This window comes from Xiphophorus hellerii, chromosome 19, assembly GCF_003331165.1.
Source record: "Xiphophorus hellerii strain 12219 chromosome 19, Xiphophorus_hellerii-4.1, whole genome shotgun sequence".
Lineage (NCBI taxonomy): Eukaryota > Metazoa > Chordata > Actinopteri > Cyprinodontiformes > Poeciliidae > Xiphophorus > Xiphophorus hellerii.
In genome coordinates, this window is record NC_045690.1 from 14719893 (window position 1) to 14738549 (window position 18657).

General features: G+C 36.4%; 1 protein-coding gene and 1 long non-coding RNA gene across 4 annotated transcripts; one reads left to right on the forward strand and one right to left on the reverse strand.

Annotated features, from left to right (window-relative positions):
• The first annotated feature begins 977 nt into the window (after positions 1 to 977).
• Positions 978 to 17500, forward strand: LOC116709306 (uncharacterized). The gene is made up of 3 exons (XR_004336841.1): positions 978 to 2401; positions 12029 to 12032; positions 17490 to 17500. It is a non-coding gene; the product is annotated as an uncharacterized LOC116709306 (long non-coding RNA).
• On the reverse strand, positions 3764 to 12876 carry mocs1 (molybdenum cofactor synthesis 1). 3 transcript variants are annotated; one of them, XM_032547741.1, is made up of 11 exons: positions 12607 to 12876; positions 11659 to 11770; positions 10519 to 10686; positions 8665 to 8829; positions 7444 to 7505; positions 6598 to 6709; positions 6386 to 6498; positions 5325 to 5435; positions 5070 to 5190; positions 4940 to 4987; positions 3764 to 4829 (listed from the first exon to the last, which is right to left on the reverse strand). In XM_032547741.1, exons 1-11 carry the CDS (start codon positions 12778 to 12780, stop codon positions 3835 to 3837), a joined length of 2181 nt encoding a protein of 726 aa, XP_032403632.1. In that variant the 5' UTR covers positions 12781 to 12876; the 3' UTR covers positions 3764 to 3834. The 3 variants fall into 3 exon arrangements, with proteins under 3 accessions (XP_032403632.1, XP_032403633.1, XP_032403635.1); XM_032547744.1 differs by having other exon boundaries at positions 4667 to 4829; positions 4925 to 4987; XM_032547742.1 differs by lacking the exons at positions 11659 to 11770; positions 12607 to 12876 and adding an exon at positions 9689 to 9716 and having other exon boundaries at positions 10519 to 10644.
• Positions 17501 to 18657: the final 1157 nt, after the last annotated feature.

The following is an 18657-nucleotide window of genomic DNA, read 5'->3' on the forward strand; positions in this document are numbered from 1 at the left end:
ACTGTAGTATGTCAATTATGAAGCTGCTAACATTTTAAATTTACTTGAGGGATAAATATGTGTGAAGGTTAATAGTTTTGTGTGTCTTTTGTCAGTTCTGTAATGGACTCACCAAAACTGCCTCAGTTTCTTCTCATTTGGAGTAGCAGGATTGTTCCTGGTATCCAATCAGCCCTAAACATGATATGAAGAAAATATCAGAAGATATGTTTGATGCACATCAGGCTGTTTATCTGCCTTAGGTATCTTTGCTCTTTAAATTGTTCTGTAGATTTTGTTCTTTTGTCCATACCTTGTGCAAAGCAGTTTAGCTGAATTTAATATTTCTTGAAAACATATCTTGAATCCCTTTTTATCGAAAACAAGATAAACATTAGAACAAAGGTTGTCTGAGAAAATAAGGGTAATAATGGTGTTTGGAGTTAAACATGGGTCTCACTTCAGGCAAACTACAGTACAGGTCAGCCATTTGAATATTGTGAAAAAATTCAATATTTTTCCTCACTTCAGAAAATGAAACTCATTTCTTCATTGTGACAGGGATTGACTAGCCTTGAGACAATAAAAAATCCATTAAAGAATTTGGGAGAGCTGAACAAGTCAGAAGCATCTATTGCATTTCATTTGGAAATCAAGGTCCAAGAGTCCAGAGGGAGAGTAGAGAGTCACAAAATCAATGTTGATTAAAGACCGGTGTGAAGTTTTCACAATTAGAGAATATTTTGAAGTGCCATTTCATCTGATGGAGTTAGGCCACTGCGTTTTCTGAATTCTACAGTCAATCCCTCGTTCCTTTAATATTCTAATTAGCAGAGACATCAAATTTCATTAATCATAAAATTTTCAAGAGGCTACAAATACTTCACTCTTTGTGTAATTGATCTATATATTACTTTCACTTTCTGAAATGAGTGACAAAATAAAATCACATTTCTTATAGAATGATGTGCACAATTAATCAGCTGCGGAATCCCAATAACAATGAAACATTTATTAAAATTATATTTACATACCTGATTAAAGATGCAAAAGGTGTTTCAAAACAGTGATCAACGGCGCCGATTGTCTCTTTTTTCCTGTTTAGATTCACACTGTTTGTTGACCAGCAGCCACCTCCATCCTGTAAGTAGCAACGTTTAGTCTGACTTGAGACTAAAAATATAAAACATGGACAGCTGTAATCTGTCTGTCTTTATCTTTTAAATCACAGCTGAATGTGGTTTGTCAACACAGACTGTCCGGTGACTAATAGCTGCAGCGATGTCAGGTATTTCTGTTCTTTGTTTCTTCAAAGAACCAATGTGGCTTATATAAAAAGCTTGGTCTTCTTATATAGAAAAGATTTTTGAACAAGCCTTTTTTTACATGAAACAATTTCTGTTTTATGAATGATATCTCTCTGACCAATTATCCAGCTTAATTTAAAAGGGAATTATTTAAATGCCAGTCGGTAATCTCAGGTTTTAACATAAAAATAAGTCAGGTTAACCATTAAAGAGACATTTTATTCTTGAATTAAACCAAAATGGTCAGCTGAGGAGAAGCTAAACATCAAGATGACATCTAGTGATGCATGTGTTTTGCTTTGGAAATGTTTAGTCATGAAGCAGAATGACATCAACAAATTCTTAAAATTTTATGGACACATTATGCAAGCATTTGTGATCAAATCAGTTTCTTTTTATGTTCCATGTAGCCTGTTCTTTACTATGTGTTGGTATGATAAAATAAGGGGATACCCAGGTTTTATTTTTGTTTCAATCAAAGGTTAACATAAACAAAACTTAGGGATGGTTAGAAATAATATAAAGTGTTCAAGAACACAGGGAAATATCTGCAACAGGTGGGACACCAACTGCTGAGAACCAGACTTTGTTTTAGGGAATTCACTTCTCTTTTTGACTAAATAGAAATGGGTCTCATTTTCATTTTTCTATTTTATGCCTGGAATTTATGTCAGCATGCAAAAATTGAAAAAAAAAGTCATTTAAAATAAGCTCAATCTTAATTTGGTTTGGCTTGAATGAATGGCTGAGTGGCTTATTTCTACAATTACATTAAAGCAATCAAGAGTAAAGAACATGCCTGTAGAGATGTGTAGAATGATAGGATTCATTTTAAGGCTTTAATATAAAAAGAAAAACAGCTGACAGAAAATTGGCAAGCAACTTTGTTTGATATCATCCAGTATGACACAAATATTTATGAATCAGAATCATGTTTTATTAAATTAGTTCAACATGTTAGTACCATCATTAGTCCAGATCATGATTGTTTCATACAATATCTGTAAAGTTTTTGGATTAAAAAAACTGCTTATATTTTAACTGAAATAAAACTCAATGGGTGTCCAGTTTGTTTACTTGTTACTTCATATTAAGTCGTGTTCTAGATTCAAACTGTAACCATGTCTGCATATTTTTGTAAAAACTTTAAAAACTACAAGGGCATTTGAGGTCAGTGAATACAACTTTTTATTATGACAAAATAAACTAATGCTCAGGCCATAGTAAGGATCACCACTGTGAAACCCATATAATGTACAAAGTGGACTAAAGAACTCATGTTAAGTACAAAAATGCAAAAATCAATTTTATAAAGTAAGATAATGAAATGTTAGGCTGCGTTAAACAAACAATAAACTGTTAAAAAAACATTTGTGGTGTTGTTAGCTGCAATAATGCAAATCAGATATGGCGTGAAATATAACTACAGATAATTAAAGACATTCAGAATGTAAACATCATTAACGTTCAGTTAGTTGTTAACTGAGAAACACACATTTAGGTTTGTAGCGTCTGTAGACCAAAAGAGGAAAAAATAAGCTCATGTATGACACTGATAGTTTTTACTAAACAGAAATTAGACAAAGAATAAACACTGTTTTGCTAAAATAATTAGATGTAAAGACAAATTAATCTTCAAGTAATGTAAACGTCAGTTGAAATGACAAATCAGATTTTATTATGTAATTGAAGCAGCTTTTAAAGAGAGACAGTTTGAAAAAGTCTGGAAAACAGTGGAATGTCCTTTTGATATATTCCAAGGACATAAGCCTAATAATGATTATAAAGTGATGTGATTTTATGTTAATCTGTATCAGATAGAAAAAGCTGCTGCCTCCACTTGCCACAACACCTCTTGGTTTTTCCACTCATGAATAGAATTTAAAAAAAGTTCTTGATCCAAGTAGCAAAAAGGTTCTAAGTTCAGGTTAAATTGTACTTGTGGTTTTTAAGCTTGATCTGAAATGCAGAAAAAAAAATTTTTCTTTTAGAAATTAAACAAAAATGCCAAGATTCACAACACATGCTTCTGTCAACGTTGAGTGGGTGTTCCATTCTTATCACTCCTGTGGTCTTAAAGACGGGGGTCCTTTGGACTGAGCCTTTTACTCCCCCTCCTCCCTTTTTTATCCTTTACATGTTTTTTTGTGTGGTTTCGGGAACTGGCGGATTAACTGAATACTCCCCCAAGCCCCCCGTTCCACTCACGCTTCCCCGCTGTCAAACCGTGACATCTGCTGCACTCCTCCTGAGCATCCTGCCAAGACCACAGGAGGGTTACGAAAAGAGCTACTGATTTTGAAATTAAATTGATCTAAGTACAAATGCCAGAAAGCCATTTTCTCTGTTAGATCCTACAGATTTTAAGACCTGACTACTTCTCAGGCAGGTTCAGAGTTAAAATTTGTACTCAAATGTCCAGAAAAAAAATCTAATTGTTTTTGGATAAATATGGAATTTTGTGATTGTATAGGAGCCTGAGTTATTGGTACACATTTGGGTTTGCAGAGAAGGACTTTCTTCATCTTGCAGTTCAGTTTTCCTGTGTTCATCGACGGTGAAAGTCTCTCTTCCCACCCGTCTTGCTGAGCAGTTTCACATCCATGATGACAATGTCGTGGCTCACAGCCTTACACATATCGTAAACCGTAAGCGCTGCCACAGAGGCAGCCGTCAGCGCCTCCATCTCCACCCCCGTCCTGCCCGTGGTGTGACAGGTTGCAGTGATAATAACAGAGCAGTGCAGCTCATCCAGCTGAAATGAAATGGAGGCGTGATCCAGTGGGAGCGGGTGGCAAAGAGGGATGAGGGTAGAGGTCTGTTTTGATGCCATGATGCCAGCCAGCTGAGCCACAGTTAAAGCATCACCTTTGGCCAGCTGATTATCCCGGAGGAGGCGGAAAGCGACGGCGCCCAGGATGACGGTGGCACCGGCTGTGGCTGTTCGATATGTGGCAAGCTTCCCCCCAACGTCCACCATTGTTGCTCGGCCCTGGGCGTCTGTGTGCGTCAGCTGGGGTTTAGCACTACTGGGACTGTCTAAGGCTGATGGGGTCTTATGCGTGTGGTCTTCACCAGAACTTTGACTATGAAACAACCTGACGCTTAGATTTTTCTGATTCATTTTGACGTTCAGTGTGCAAAAAGTAGAAAGGGACTGACTCCTTGGGTTGTTAGGAACACTGGATTGTGCGTACCTGAGGGGGTCTTCATTAATGAAGCTCACATTTGTGCGTTTCTTAGTGTGACAGCTGGTGAAAATGAGATCGTAATCATAGTATGAGGAGTGAAGCGGCGTCACATCGTGGCACTTCTCTTTGCTAATATGGGTCTTAATGAGTGAACCGCCACTCACTGAGGTCTTAAAGCAGCAACTAAAAGCTGTCTGTGTTGAAGCAGTGCATCCAGGAAGGCACAGAAACTCTTTACGAGACTCATCAGAAGATGCAGTCAGACTAAAGAACGGGTCAAGTTTTAGCTCAGTATAGATGAATGAAGCCCTTTGTCGGTTTTCTGGCCTTGTGAGAAACATCTCAGAAAAATCTGTCACACCAAAACAGAAAACATATGAAAGACAAGTTTTAAACAGAATAATTCATGAGCAAAAAAGCGAAAGAACACAAAAACTGATTACGTACAGCTGAGTCACCCACCAATGAGGACCATAGGTCTGTTCTTCATCTGAGAGATAGTGAACATGCCTGAAGAAAAAAAACAAATCAATTACTTCCTAGATAAATGTATTAACTGGTAACTACCACACAACATTGACTGGGTGTTGACCTGCATGTTGCTTCTTCTTTCTGCCCACAGCAGCTCCGATAATTCGCAGCAGCTCCTCATCAGACGCTCCAGAACGGAGAATATCTCTGAGGGAAACTTCAGAGTTACCGAACAAACACACCTGAGAATCAAACAGGAGAGCAAATCAAAAACAAGAACATATAGTCTTAATCTAAGCCATGACTTCTGGCTTTTAGTTTATGCATTTTATGAAAAACATAATGTCTGAGAAAATTTGATGAAGTCAACCTTTACCTTGAGGTTTCCATCTGCAGTGATGCGCAAACGGTTACAGGAGCCACAGAAATTGTCTGACATGGAAGTAATGAAGCCCAGCTGACCTTTGAAACCAGGAACTTTAAAAGTCTGAAAGCAGAAAGAAGTGTTGAAAAGATTTTAGGGAACAAATTTAGTGATTATGTAATAAAACTGTCATAGTTCAAATGGACAGTTTATGTACTTTTTTCTCAGCTCTGCTCCTGAACATTACAGACTTAAGAATCCAGTGAGAGTTCTCAAAGGACTCTTAAGTCTGTAAGACTGATCAATAGCATAAATTGTAAACCCCTTAGGTTTAATTTACACAAGCAAAACAAAAAGAAGACAGCAGCTTTCTCATGTGTTTTGGAAAGAGAGTTGATAGCCTATAGACCCAATCTATGGGTTATCATTAGTATTTCAGCTAGCTTTAGTGTTTTAGCTCATGTTAACTTAAACTGTTGTGACCTTACAGTTTGGCTTTGTAAACGGTGTTCTGCACAATTTTCTAATACTCTGAGTGGGATTTTTGCATTGACTGAAAGTTTTCACTCCTCTTCTACAGTCTTACCATTTGCACTTTGCAGGTTTTTGATTTATTCTGCTGCTTCTGTATATTTTTTACATTTCTGCAAATCGTCTGATGTTTACTTCAAATGCTTTTGCAATTTTCACTAAAAATATTCATGTTACAGAATTCACACTACCTTTTTGCATTTGTGTGAATTCTGCATTTTAATGCAAAAAAAGTTCTCTATTAATTTTCACACAGATTGGCTTTGTTCACTAATTAGGGAGACTTTTGAAAGCAAGTAGTTGAAGTGGATGTTATTCAGGGGCATCAAAATCACAGGAACTGTACTGAGTCTTGAAATTTTTGTATCATTTCCCTTATAGACTATTTTGTGTATAATTGTGATATGGAATTATATATAAAATCTCAATAATATACATTTAAGTTTGTTGTTGTATCATGACACAATTTTAAAAAGTTTAAGAAGTGTGAAAACCTTTGTAGTATATAAAAATTATGTTCCATCAGAAGTGGAGAACCTGACCTTGGCAGTGTCAGCAGGTCCAGACTGAAGCCTTTCCAGATTGGGCCACTGCTGTCTGATCTGGTCCAGCATCTCCTGGTAACTCACCATCTTCTTAAAGTTCCACTTGTTTCCTGCAGAGACCAGAGGAAGCCATGCTGAATTTGTTCAGTGGGTTTGTGCTTAAAAAAATATCTACAACAAAAGTCATTTTGTGAGAAGAAAATACTCACCATCGAATGGCATGTACTCAATGAAGCGAACCTCCAGAGGCTTCTTCTCTGTGAGTTGCACAAAATCTAAGAGCTCATCCTCGTTCAGGCCTCTCATCACCACACAGTTGATCTGTAGATGGCAGCACACAACAATAGACCAAGGTTATATAACCATAAAAATGTTAAATACAAGGCCTCAAAGTGGGAGGACATTTTTTCAGCGCGGTAAAAAGAGGATGAAAGGTCTGTAATCAACTGTTTGACATGTTGACAATAGATTGGGAGGATTTAGTCTAACTGCAGTTCTCTGATCAGACAGTAGATGTCACTCTAATGAAGTTTTTAAGATGACTAAAGTCTTGAAAGCTACCCAGTTTGGTTTAAGCATTTTAATTACTCATCTGTCTGTAGACTAGTTACGTTTAGGCCAGTAACTGATATATGATGATCAACACACATCTGCCAAGTGCAAAATGCAAAATTCACTTGCTTTTCACACTTTAATGAATGGCTATATTGTGTCACACAATATTTACTCCAGTGAAACAAAGTCGTAGGAAGCTGAATGTTCCTAGATCCCCCGATGAAGTAAAAATGATAAAAATGCTTCAGTTTTATTTTATATAAATTGTCATCAGTACAAATAATTATGGCACCAGTTATGTTCTCACAATTATTTCTAACTGCGAGATAACTTAACTCAAAAAAAAAATAACTTTTCAGTATTATAATATGTTTCTTTGGTAAAAGTGGAATTTTCTGAAGCTTTTTATACATATTTACAAGAAGTGTGACCATAAAGAGTAATTTAAGAAATGTTTTATTATGAGAAATGTATGATTATTCCATAAGTTTGAGACATACCTTGACTGGATTGTAGCCTAATTCAACCGCTTTGTCAATGCTCTCCATGACTTTATGAAAACCTGAGGAAAAAGAAAAAGCCAGGAAATGTCAATCAAAGTTAAGGGCATTGTTAATAAAGAAGCTACTGAAATCAACACAAAAATAAATAATAAGTAATACTTCCTACAATGTATTCTACTTCAGCTTTAAAGGCTTTCTTTGTTCATAACTTCAACTGTAAAGACATCAGCATCCAATCCCTCTGCAGTAGTCAGAGCTTTGTGACAGTCAACTATAGAGAATAGGATCATTTGTTTCTATGAAAATAAGACAAATCCAGGGAGCTGCAGGTAATCTTCTCTGTGGGAGGTGGATAAATTGATCTACAACAATGGAAATTAAATATCACATTTATTGTTCTACTAACCTCAAACTGTAAGATTATTTTCAGTTTGCAAATTTTCAGCAACTAATCTCAAAATAAACAAACAACACTGTTTCCATGTTCTGTTTTTTTTTCTCCCGTTTCATTTCCTAATCTCATTCGGTCCATCTGTCCCTGCCTTTCTGAAGCCAACCAGTCAAAGCTCTGGCCTGCTGCTACCTCTAGGCTGACTGCCTGGGGCTTACGGACTCGTCCTGGAACCTGCTGGGGTTTATCAACAAAACACACTGATTCTGTCTTTTAGCAGTTTTGTAACTCAGGATAGAAAAGGATCTGCCTGAATGAATTCCCAAATGTACTTTGTCATCAGACACAGAGAGTCGGCTGGTTAAGGACATAAAACAAAGAGTGGCATCAGTCTCCATAACAACCAGTTGTCTCTAGTTAATATCACTCCCAAAAATCTCTTTTAATTAGATGAGACCAAGATTAAAGGTTTCTGGCATGTGGATCTGGCATGTACTGTAGGATGAATATGTATCTGCGGAAAAGTTCCTCATCCCAAATGCCAAGTATGGTGGAGGATCTGTGATGCTGTGGGCCTGATTCTCTACCTCAGGTTTTATTTAAACTATCCCTTTCTCTGTTTGCACCAACCGTGTTAAATTTCACAGGAGAGAAGTAAGAGCTGTTCTATGGGTAAAAGAGAGATGAACGAAGTATTAATAGCACTGATGCCAATAATAATGGAAAAGAAAATTCTGCAAATAAACAACAGTTTATTTTATAATGTGTTTGCTAAGGGTGTCTGGGTGCACTTCAACAGTAATTACAGGTTAAATCTTTATCCTCACCTTTTCGCCTGACTACAAACTCAAATTTTGCTGGAACCAAAGAGTCGAGGCTGATGTTTATCAGGTCCAGTCCAGCATCTTTCAGCTTTGGCAAAAGTCGGGATAAGTTAATGCCGTTGGTTGTAACTGCAACAGTTTTCAGACCCACTAGCTTTTTCAGTTCAGCTGCAGAATAAAAAAGCAAAAGAGAAAGATGAAACAGTGAAGAAAAATATATTCTACAAACCAAACCAAAAAAAACTAATTTTTGTGGTTTAATCTCAAACCACAAATAATTGTCATATCTTTAATGCCTCTTGAAAAAAAGCAGAGGATTTAAATTTAAACTGCTCTCCAAAACACATTACTCAGCGTTACTCAGCATTAGGACTCAATTCTACAAAACTACAAAATACTCATAACTTATTACTGTTGCAATTGAAATAATGATGTTGAGAAATTGTAATAAAGTAATGACATCTACTTGTTTTACACTTAGGTTTCTGCTTTGCGACAAGACAGCTTTGGATGACACTGACAGTAGAATGGCCCGTGGTTCTAACTTAAATACATCAACCATTAAATTTAATTCAAAAGCAGCAAAAACCTTGCATAGATTGATGATATAAGTCTCTCTTAAGAGTCTCAAACTGATTGTTTTTGAGACTCCTGGCTCTTTCTTTCATATTTTATAATCTGTGCTTATAATTTTTAACCAAGTATCTGTTAAAAAAAACACAATTAAAGGCAAAAATATAATGTTCTACAGAAAAACAGTGGACTAAAAGGTTAATTTTAATTTTCCACTGGATTAGAGCTTAAAAAGAGTCACCTGACATTCCACTGGTCACCTGACCCATGACACTGCAGTAAGTTTATCTTTATGCTGCAGCCCTTAGTCCTCTTTATGTGATTGTGTTGTTAACAGTATAAAGGCGGCTCACAGAGCAGAGGTTGAAAAGGTTCATTTCCAAATGAGGCTGTAAAATTAAAGCAAAGATAATCGGTCATTAAACTGAACCAACAGTTGCAATGTGACAATTACCTTCACTTCCACAAACTTTTGTTTCAACCTGAAGGAATGCAGCAAAAATCTGTTTAGTTCTGGTGCAGTCAGCTGTGCTGGCACATGAGCCACCGTCTGAGAGGACGGTTACAACATCCATCTGATCATTCAGGAAGCTATATAAACAAGCCTGTGTTCAGCAGAAGCTTTCAGAGTCATCAGTGAGAGAAACAAAAAAGGCCTCCTCAAAGGAATGAGTGTACTACTTGAGAAATAATTCATTCAGATCACTAAAATAAGTTTAACCGTAAAAACAAATCTAAGCATAGTTTCGGGGCATTTTGGAGAAGAAGGGCATCTTGTACTTTAATCTTCCTGCTGCTAAGCCTTGAGCTTGTTATCTCGGTAGGAGGAACATTTATGAGTGTGTTGTCTATTGTTCATTCTTTTGATCTGACAACGATCATGGTTTCATAAATATTGTTTATAATTAATAAATATGAGCACAAAGGAGTCACAAAGAGAAGTCTTCTGTCCATTCTTGCTTATAGCGTCTGGCATCCTAAGCCCCCATCTTTGTATTGTGCTCATTTTGACATATTACATTCAAATGTTTCAAAGAATTTCATTGGGATTTTATCTGACAAACCAACCAAAACTTAGTGCTTTAATGTTAAGTAGGTAGGAAAATGTTTCATTCATCTACTTAAAATGTGGTGTGTATTTTTATCCTATCAGTTTTTTTCACTTCACAATTATGCAGTAAGTTGTTAGTTTAGCACATAAAAATCTAAATAAAACACTATTACATTTGTGACCGTAACGACAACAAAGTGTGAACATGTTCAAGGTCCATAACTGTTTCTTACTAATGATATCCAGAACATCGGGTCTGATGAGAGGCTCCCCTCCAGTGAGTCGGATTTTATCCACTCCCTCTCGGACAAAGAGCTGAGCGAGGGTTAGCACCTCTGAGGTGGAGAGCAGCTGGCCCCGCGGCGTGAGCTTCACTCCCTCCTCTGGCATGCAATACTGACCTGAGCGACAGGAACATCCAACATGCAAGCTAAATAAAAACACGTCCTTATAGACACAAAACATGAAGGAGGATAAAAGAAACAATACAGTAATGGGTGTCGTGAAGTACTAGGATGAGCTTAAAAGTCATAATTTTGTAAAATGAACATCATTTATTAGACAGACCATTTTAATGCTAAGATTAGTCAAAAATCTAAATTTGTGCAAACTCCATAATCAAAATAATTTCATTATTTAAAAGCAAACAGTGTGAGAAAAATTTTAACCCTTTAAATGTAGTCCTACAAAAAAATATAACTTGCTCACGACTGTTCTGATAACCCATTCTTGTACTACAAAGATTTGCTTATTCATCCATCTAATACGTGTTTTTTGTTGAGTAAAACAGATTTTATCTAAATAGGTTTGTTTAGCAAACTGACTATTTCAGTTTGTTGCTTTCGTTTAAAGCAATAGTTAGGAATATATTTCTTTTAAGATAGAACCAAAACATTATTGACATATTTTGTTCAAGCACAGTGGACCTAAATACTTAATGAAAAAAAAAAAAACACTAAGATCAATTTAAAACTTGGAGGTCTTGGAAGGAACAAAACAGAAACCATCAAAGTTACATCCTTTGATTATGAAAAATTAGTAAAAGGTTTATTATATTCTGTGCGACAAACATCTGAAAACTACAATGAAACTTAAAGAATGCCAACATGTAGGCTTAAATTTTTGCAAGCAATGATAAGTGAAATGGAAAAAACTTTTAACAACGATGGTTGTGAAAGTTCTTCTGAGGTTTGTTGCTTCTGCAGCTAGGAGAAAAGTTCATCAGATCCACCACAATAAGCCTTTATAATTTAGAGTTATAAATAACACAACAAATACAATCTATATGTTTTACACACATTACCTTGTGTGTTGTGGTACATTTACTCAGGTTTATTGTACAGCGGGTCTCATCCCAGCCCTAGTTTACTCACAGCGGAGGTTGCATTTCTCAGTCAGAGAGATGCGTAGGTAGTTATGTCTGCGGCCAAAGCTGTCAGTCAAGAAAGCTGAAAACGGTAGGACCTTCTCATCTGTTAATCTCTCCTGGAAGAAAAAACCAGAAAAATAAATACTAATAAAAAAAATGTGTCTTTGAAACAGTGTTGACAGACACACTTGTTCAATTAATAGAAATAAACAATATTATTTGCTTCTAAAAAGCTAGAGGAAACATTTTTTCCAAATGATCTGTGACCTATAGATGCCAGAAAGTTACAGGCCAAAGGCAGGAATGTGTAACCCCATCAGATGGAACACAGATCTCATCTGAATCTGTACTCGTGTGGCGTTGCAGCAGAGAAGCAGTGTTAAATGCAAAGCTTAACAAAAATCCCACTAAAAATAATCTTTTGATTTCCTAAACTGAAATGATTATCAAAATAATCCAGTCCTATATTTTAGTACAATGTTTTCACTAGATGCATTAGAGGGTGGAAGAAACAGTATTAAGCTGTCAGGTTAGCATGTTCATGTTACTCTAAGATAGACTTTGTTTAAGGTAATGTATTAAATTCAGAGTCACTGATTATGTCATAACATGGATTTTGCTGCAGAAATAGAGAACTTTTCACAAAAAGGGAATCCAAGTCATGAAAAGTAAAACAAACAAAATTATGTTTATTTTTGCACATCTTGGTCATTTAGAATGCAGATCTTGGTTATTTGTAATATTAAATCACATGTATTGCTAGTCTGCATGGTGTTGGTTAATAATCAACCCGGAAAGATGGTCTGATTCAGGCCTCAACGTGAACTCAGACTGCAGTTTCTTAACAGCAACTTTGTCACCACACCTCATTAGCCCGAACTGGGAAAACTCCAGGACCTGAACCCAGATCCCCAGTTTTAACCTGCAGCCCGTAGTCCAGCACCAGTCTTACCAATCTGGGTCTGGTCTGGAAGTTTGCAGCAGTCACTGAGGTATCTCGGAGTTCAAGCTCATTCTCCTGGTGCGTAGCGCTGGAAAACAGCCGCTGGTCGCTTCTGTTGTGGCACCGAGCGAAGAATGTTCTGGCATTTCTCAAACTGTAGCAGATACGTGTTCCAGCAGCCATGTTAGCCTTGGTTTCTGACACCCAGCGGTAGTGAGCTTTTCTACAAACATATCAGTTCACGCTAAGAATACCGGGGGACTGTCAGGGGCGGAAACTCATCAACCAATCATGTGAACAGACGTCATTCCCGCTACATGCTGGGTAATGTAGTTTAAAATGCTACTTTAGATTGGATTACGGCGATCAGATGGTGGTGGTATATGTATCTAGGCACATTAGTAGTTTTACTTAAAAACAGACCGCATATTTGAACCATGTGAACGAAGCAAAAAAGTATTTAAAAGAAAAAAAATGAGTTATTGGTAAAAAGTGTATTATTGTGTTTGTTATAAACGGTGTGGGATCTTATTAAAAATGCATTAGAATTGTGTCTATTGGACAAAAAGTATTTGTGTTGTTTTTTTTCTTCGTCCAGTGTTAGTATAAAAGAAAATCAACAATAAATTCAGTTTGTTTTATTCAAATCACTTAAATTGTTGCATTAAATTAAAATGAATAAAACATTGATAACCAAGTAAACCTCTAACCAGAACTGTACCCTTTGATGACTTTTACACCATGATGTAAAAGTCGCATAAAAATCCATAAATACTTTGTGGACCAATTAGTCTTTTAGCCACTAGAGGGTAGTGCAATTTAAAATATTTGTTCCTCTCTCTATTGAACTTCACATTTTCAAATTCAATTACATCAAGTAAATGAAATTAAACTTAAAATGCATTCACAGATGTTTACATTTACGGGATCTGTTGTAGTTTTGCTTGTATTTTGATATTCTTTGATTTTTTTATGAGTACATTTATTTTGTTCTTTCGTTGTGGATGTTATGTTTTAGCATTGTCTTGAAATACATGCCATCTTGGCCAAGACACCTTTATAAATAAGATTAAAGGAAAAAAATACAGATGAAAAACAGTGGAAATAAGAAGGACGGTACATTTACGGGCTACAAAATAACAAAAACAGAATCTCATTTGCAAATGCAATTGCAGAAATGTTATTTTTATCAGCTTTTATCCTGAAAACACACACACACACACTTCTCAACATAACAAATAATGACCACCTCCAAAGGCTATAATCAAAAAAACAACTGCAGACTTCTGGTGGTTTCTGATGAGGTGTATTGTATTCAAGACCCCTTTTTTGTAATGAACGATGTTCGTTTTTAGTATATATCTGTCTGAATAACTGCTAATATCAAACCTGCAAGCTCATTGGTTACCTGTCTCTATAATATTTGTGTTGTTGTTAATGAGAACTATTTACATAAGCGAACCCCACCATAGAAGTGAAAATATTGTGTTTTTCAGACATCTGCTCTTCTCACACAGTCAAAAATCTGCAAAAAGTCTGAAATATGCTGTGGTCTGGGTGAAAGAAAATCTACAGAATAAACAACCTTGAACAGATGATCAGAATCTGAGTCAGAGTTTATTTAAAAAATAAATTCCTGTCATTTTAATATGAATTGAATGTCATTATTCATCCTGTTTCAGCAATCTGTCGCTATGATTGTGATTTAGCTTCACATAGGTTGTAGCACGCTAAACCAAAATATGATCTTGGATTTTTTTTCATGCATTTTGCTTAAAGCCATTTTGCAACACCCCCTTTATTATGAATTCATGAAATATGTTGAACATGGAAAAAAGCAGAATTAATGAGTCCCATTTAAAACTTGTTCCAATCTGCATTAAGTCCTGCAAATAATATAACTGAAGTTAAACTGTGATTTTAAATGCAGAAAAAACATAATGAAGAAAGATCCTCTGTTTTTTTTAAGCAAAGATAGATACAACTTTACTCTTTGATCATTTGAAGTTTAATTTTATTGTTCTTTTGACTCCTGCAGATTGGGAAAATTACACTGAAGGAAAGGTCAAAATATGACTTGAAAGGTGTTAAAGGTAGAGCCAATCATTTAATAAAAAACTTAGTACTTTGGTTGAGTAGCCCATATGTAGCATAAGCCTGTGAAATAAAGACAACTTATAGAACACCTATATATGGAGAAACTATATCTAAGAGAAGAGAAACTGAATTTGAATGAGTTTGAGGTCCTGGTCTCAACCATCTAAAAGCAATAGGCAGAACACAGAAGAGGTGAAGACAAGATGTCAACAGGGTGGTGCAATGGGTGAGAGTTAGGGGGGATTTGTGAAAGAAGGAGACATAGAGGAGTGAAAGGAAACATTTAAAAGATGGTCACAGGACTCGCTTGTTCAGTACAAATATGGTGGCAATAAGACAGAGAGGAACTGCAGAGATGGAAAAAGTCAACAGCAATGCTTATAACAGAGGACACTTTCCTGGAATTTGCAGGTCAATCCTCAGCAATGGATACTTTCCCTGATTTTTTTTTTCTTTTAGGAGTTTGTTGAAAGATTTGATTGAAATCCTTCATTGCATTTCATTATACAATCCAGTCCCCAAAGCTGAAGTTTAAGTTTAAAGAAAGTAACTCGGCAAGAACCATAACGACATCCATTTATTGGTGAAGTCTGGCTTGTTCTGGCTTTACTGCTCCTCCTCCTGTCTGAAGCTGGTATGGGCTGAAACAGTTTTTGTGTGGGATGATGCAGGAGGATCTGCTTCACCACCAGCTGGTGTAGATTAAGCATAGTTAGGGTCATTTATGTTTTTGTCTTCGGTTTGTTTCCTTTAGCCTGGCAGATCCCAGCTACCTGCCTTCTGGTCACTCGTCTAACTCCCTCAGCATTGATAACCAACGATTTTCATCTGTTTTTTGAGAAATGTTTCCACTTATGTGTTTTCTAGCAAGCACAAAATATTTAATTTTGTGTTTTACTGTTCATCACTGTTTTATTTGCTGTAATATGCTCCGGAGATTTATTTGCATCAACATCTGCTGCTATTCACAAAATTTGTTGGACAGGCTTAAAGTTTCTTATTGGATTAAGTTCATGCACATTGTTTTGTGTGTTTGACTCAAGGATTTTTGTGTTAAAAATATTTCATTCATACAGTCTAGCTGTGGAAGTTCAGAAATTCTTGCTGGTTTAGTTTGATTGCTTTGTCATTTACCTGAGGTGGGTGTCTGCCGAGGTTCACACATGACTTTCTCTGCTCCAGCTGCCATGTTCATTCTTTCTTTCTCTCTTGTGAAAGTCGTTCATTTTAACTTTGGTAACCTTTAATTAAATAAATCCACAATTTTTCTAATCTGTGTTGCTCTTTATAATTAAGTTATGACTTAGGCTGGAATAGTCCCTGGTGGTTAAAAGCAGCTAATTACATTTGGGTCTAATATTAAGTTGTGGGAATTTGACTTTTTTGTTTCACAAAACTACAAATCACCAAGTTTTTATTTTTATTTTATTGTTTGCTCTTCTTTTGACCTTTACCCCTTTGGGATTCAATTATTTTAATTTGATCTGTCTTTAACTCGTGTCTTGGTGAGATCACTCCGAATAAATGTTACTAAATACATACTTCCCAAACATTTTGACTCTTCGTGTTGACGATCATGTTTTTGTTTTTTTTTTGCTTTTCTTCACTTTCATCACTCCTCCTTTCTGTATCCAGCTTTGTCGGCTCCTTCAGTGTGTAAAACTGATTCTTCATTCTTCATGTTTATTGTGTTTTTTTCCAGATTTATTCTTTTAATCCTTCTAAACTGAAGGATTAAAGATTTAGATGAGAACTGCCAGCTTCATGTGAACAGAAACGAGATGCTTACAGCTTCTAATGCAAAATTTCTGCGTTCATTTTTAAGATGCAGGTTTAACACAGTGCATTAATTAGTGCGGTGGAGGTTGGACACAAAGCCTTGTGACAACTACATCAGTGCATGTATTAGAGACAGCATAAATCTAAATAATATCAATAATTATAATTCTTTAACAATCATGCAGTCAGTTTTTAATACCAAATACATCATTTACACATCTACAGGAGTGTTGCAGTCTGAATGCACCCAAATCCAGCCTGAATATGAAGCACGCAGATCTTGTTGAATCCAGGAGAGCAGGTGCCAATCAAAGCCTCAATGAAAGAGCTCCACGTCTCCACTTTTCGCTCCACTCCCCAGCTCCTGGTGGATTTCTGCATGCCCGCCTGCTGGTACCACCCTCTGTGGTAGTACCAGCGGTGGTAATTATCCTGTCATGACACAGCAATTAAGCAGGGGTATTTAAAACTAGCGCAGCTCGTAGAAGTGATTCCTTAAATCACAGGCTTGCTTCCTACTCTCGTCCCTGCAGCACACTCTCTCCTGCTCTGTGTGGGAGTCATTTACTATTGCAAAAGAGGGAACATAAATTTGCATATGGCCAGCACCATGTGGTGTCACACTCTTACAGCTAATTTCTAAGGGCTGTTATGTTCAGGGCGGTGTAACCGAAGGATTAAAAACATTAATGTCTACATTCAGTTGCGTAAAGACAGAAGACAACAGAGGGATTTAAAGCCTTGTAATTTAATGTGTCTTTAAACACATGTTAAACTTGTACAATAAAAATGCCAGAAACACTAAGAATATGGAACCTTACTTATATTACCAGATTTTGTTATAACTCTATTATTTTAATGTCCATTATGCCTTCAGCTGTAAGGTAAAAATGAGAGTTGCATTCTTGAGCTCAGACACTTTTTTGTAATATTCACTTAATCAATATTGGCATATTGCTTACCAAAAAACTAATTTATACATGTATATAGAAACACCTTTCTCCATATCAACCAAGGGAATAATCTTCAGGAGAGCAATGCTACTGCATCATCAATGTTTATCTAAGAGTCTCCCTTTTGAGACAGAGTACCAAGTATTGATGGATTTAAACTTTGAAGCTTTTATCTCCATGGACTGGAACTTTATTGCTTTAGATATATTAAATTTAGCCTAAATGTCCTGTTCATCAAATGTCCAAAACATCCCATCCAAATGCTAAATTAATAATTCAACTGGCGTCAGTCTGACGCAGGGCTAAAGAAGATTGTTATCCAGTCAGTCAGACTGCTTCATATCTTTATGTTTTTGTCTCCATGGAGATGATTCAAAGACAGTTGAACACATGAACTGATGAGATAAACTAGTGAAGTGAATTAGGAGTTAATTGCAGATGTGAACGTAAAGGAATGATGGAAAAAGTGGTCCATAGAAACAAACATCCTGTTAGAGCTGGAAGCTGCTAATGAAGATAAAATGAAATCAGTCTGTTTTTTGGCTCAACTGACCTTTATTGACAGTTAAACATGAAATGGGCAAAGAAAAAATGGGGTGGAAGACATGCAGCAAAGGTCTCCCATAGCTTGTGTCTCTGCCCCGCCATGGAGCGGACTCTGCAGTAAATACACCCTCACTGCAGTCAATGAGAACAATGCCTCACAGTTTGGCGTGTTCACACTGTTGCATGCATCACCTAACTGTCCATCGGATCAGATGCAAACAGATCCGATGTGTTTTGAGCCTATCAGGGTGATCAGAAACGGCTCCATGGCTCTGCAAAGCATGTATATGTTCAGGGTCATGGTTGGGAATAGAAGGCACCAGAAAGACCATGTTGAGGACTACCTTATGTCCTGTGTATACGGGGTGCCTACTCTACATCTACTCTGTGCATGAATTAATTCTGCTAAAATCATTTTCTTAAATAAATAGTTTAGACTCTTTAATTGAGTATTGGTACTTCTGTATATTGGTACTGTTTTATTCCCTTCCCAGTGAATAATAAACGAAAATGTAGACCTCTGCACTCAAAATATAACAAGGATAGCTAAAAGGACAAGACGAACACAGTTTTTGTCTGAAATTGCACAAGACACGAAATCACTGTTGTCAGTAAACAAATAGTGAATGAGTCATTTTTATTTAGTATTGATCGTGCTCTGACGGGAATCTAATGTGCAAAAAGC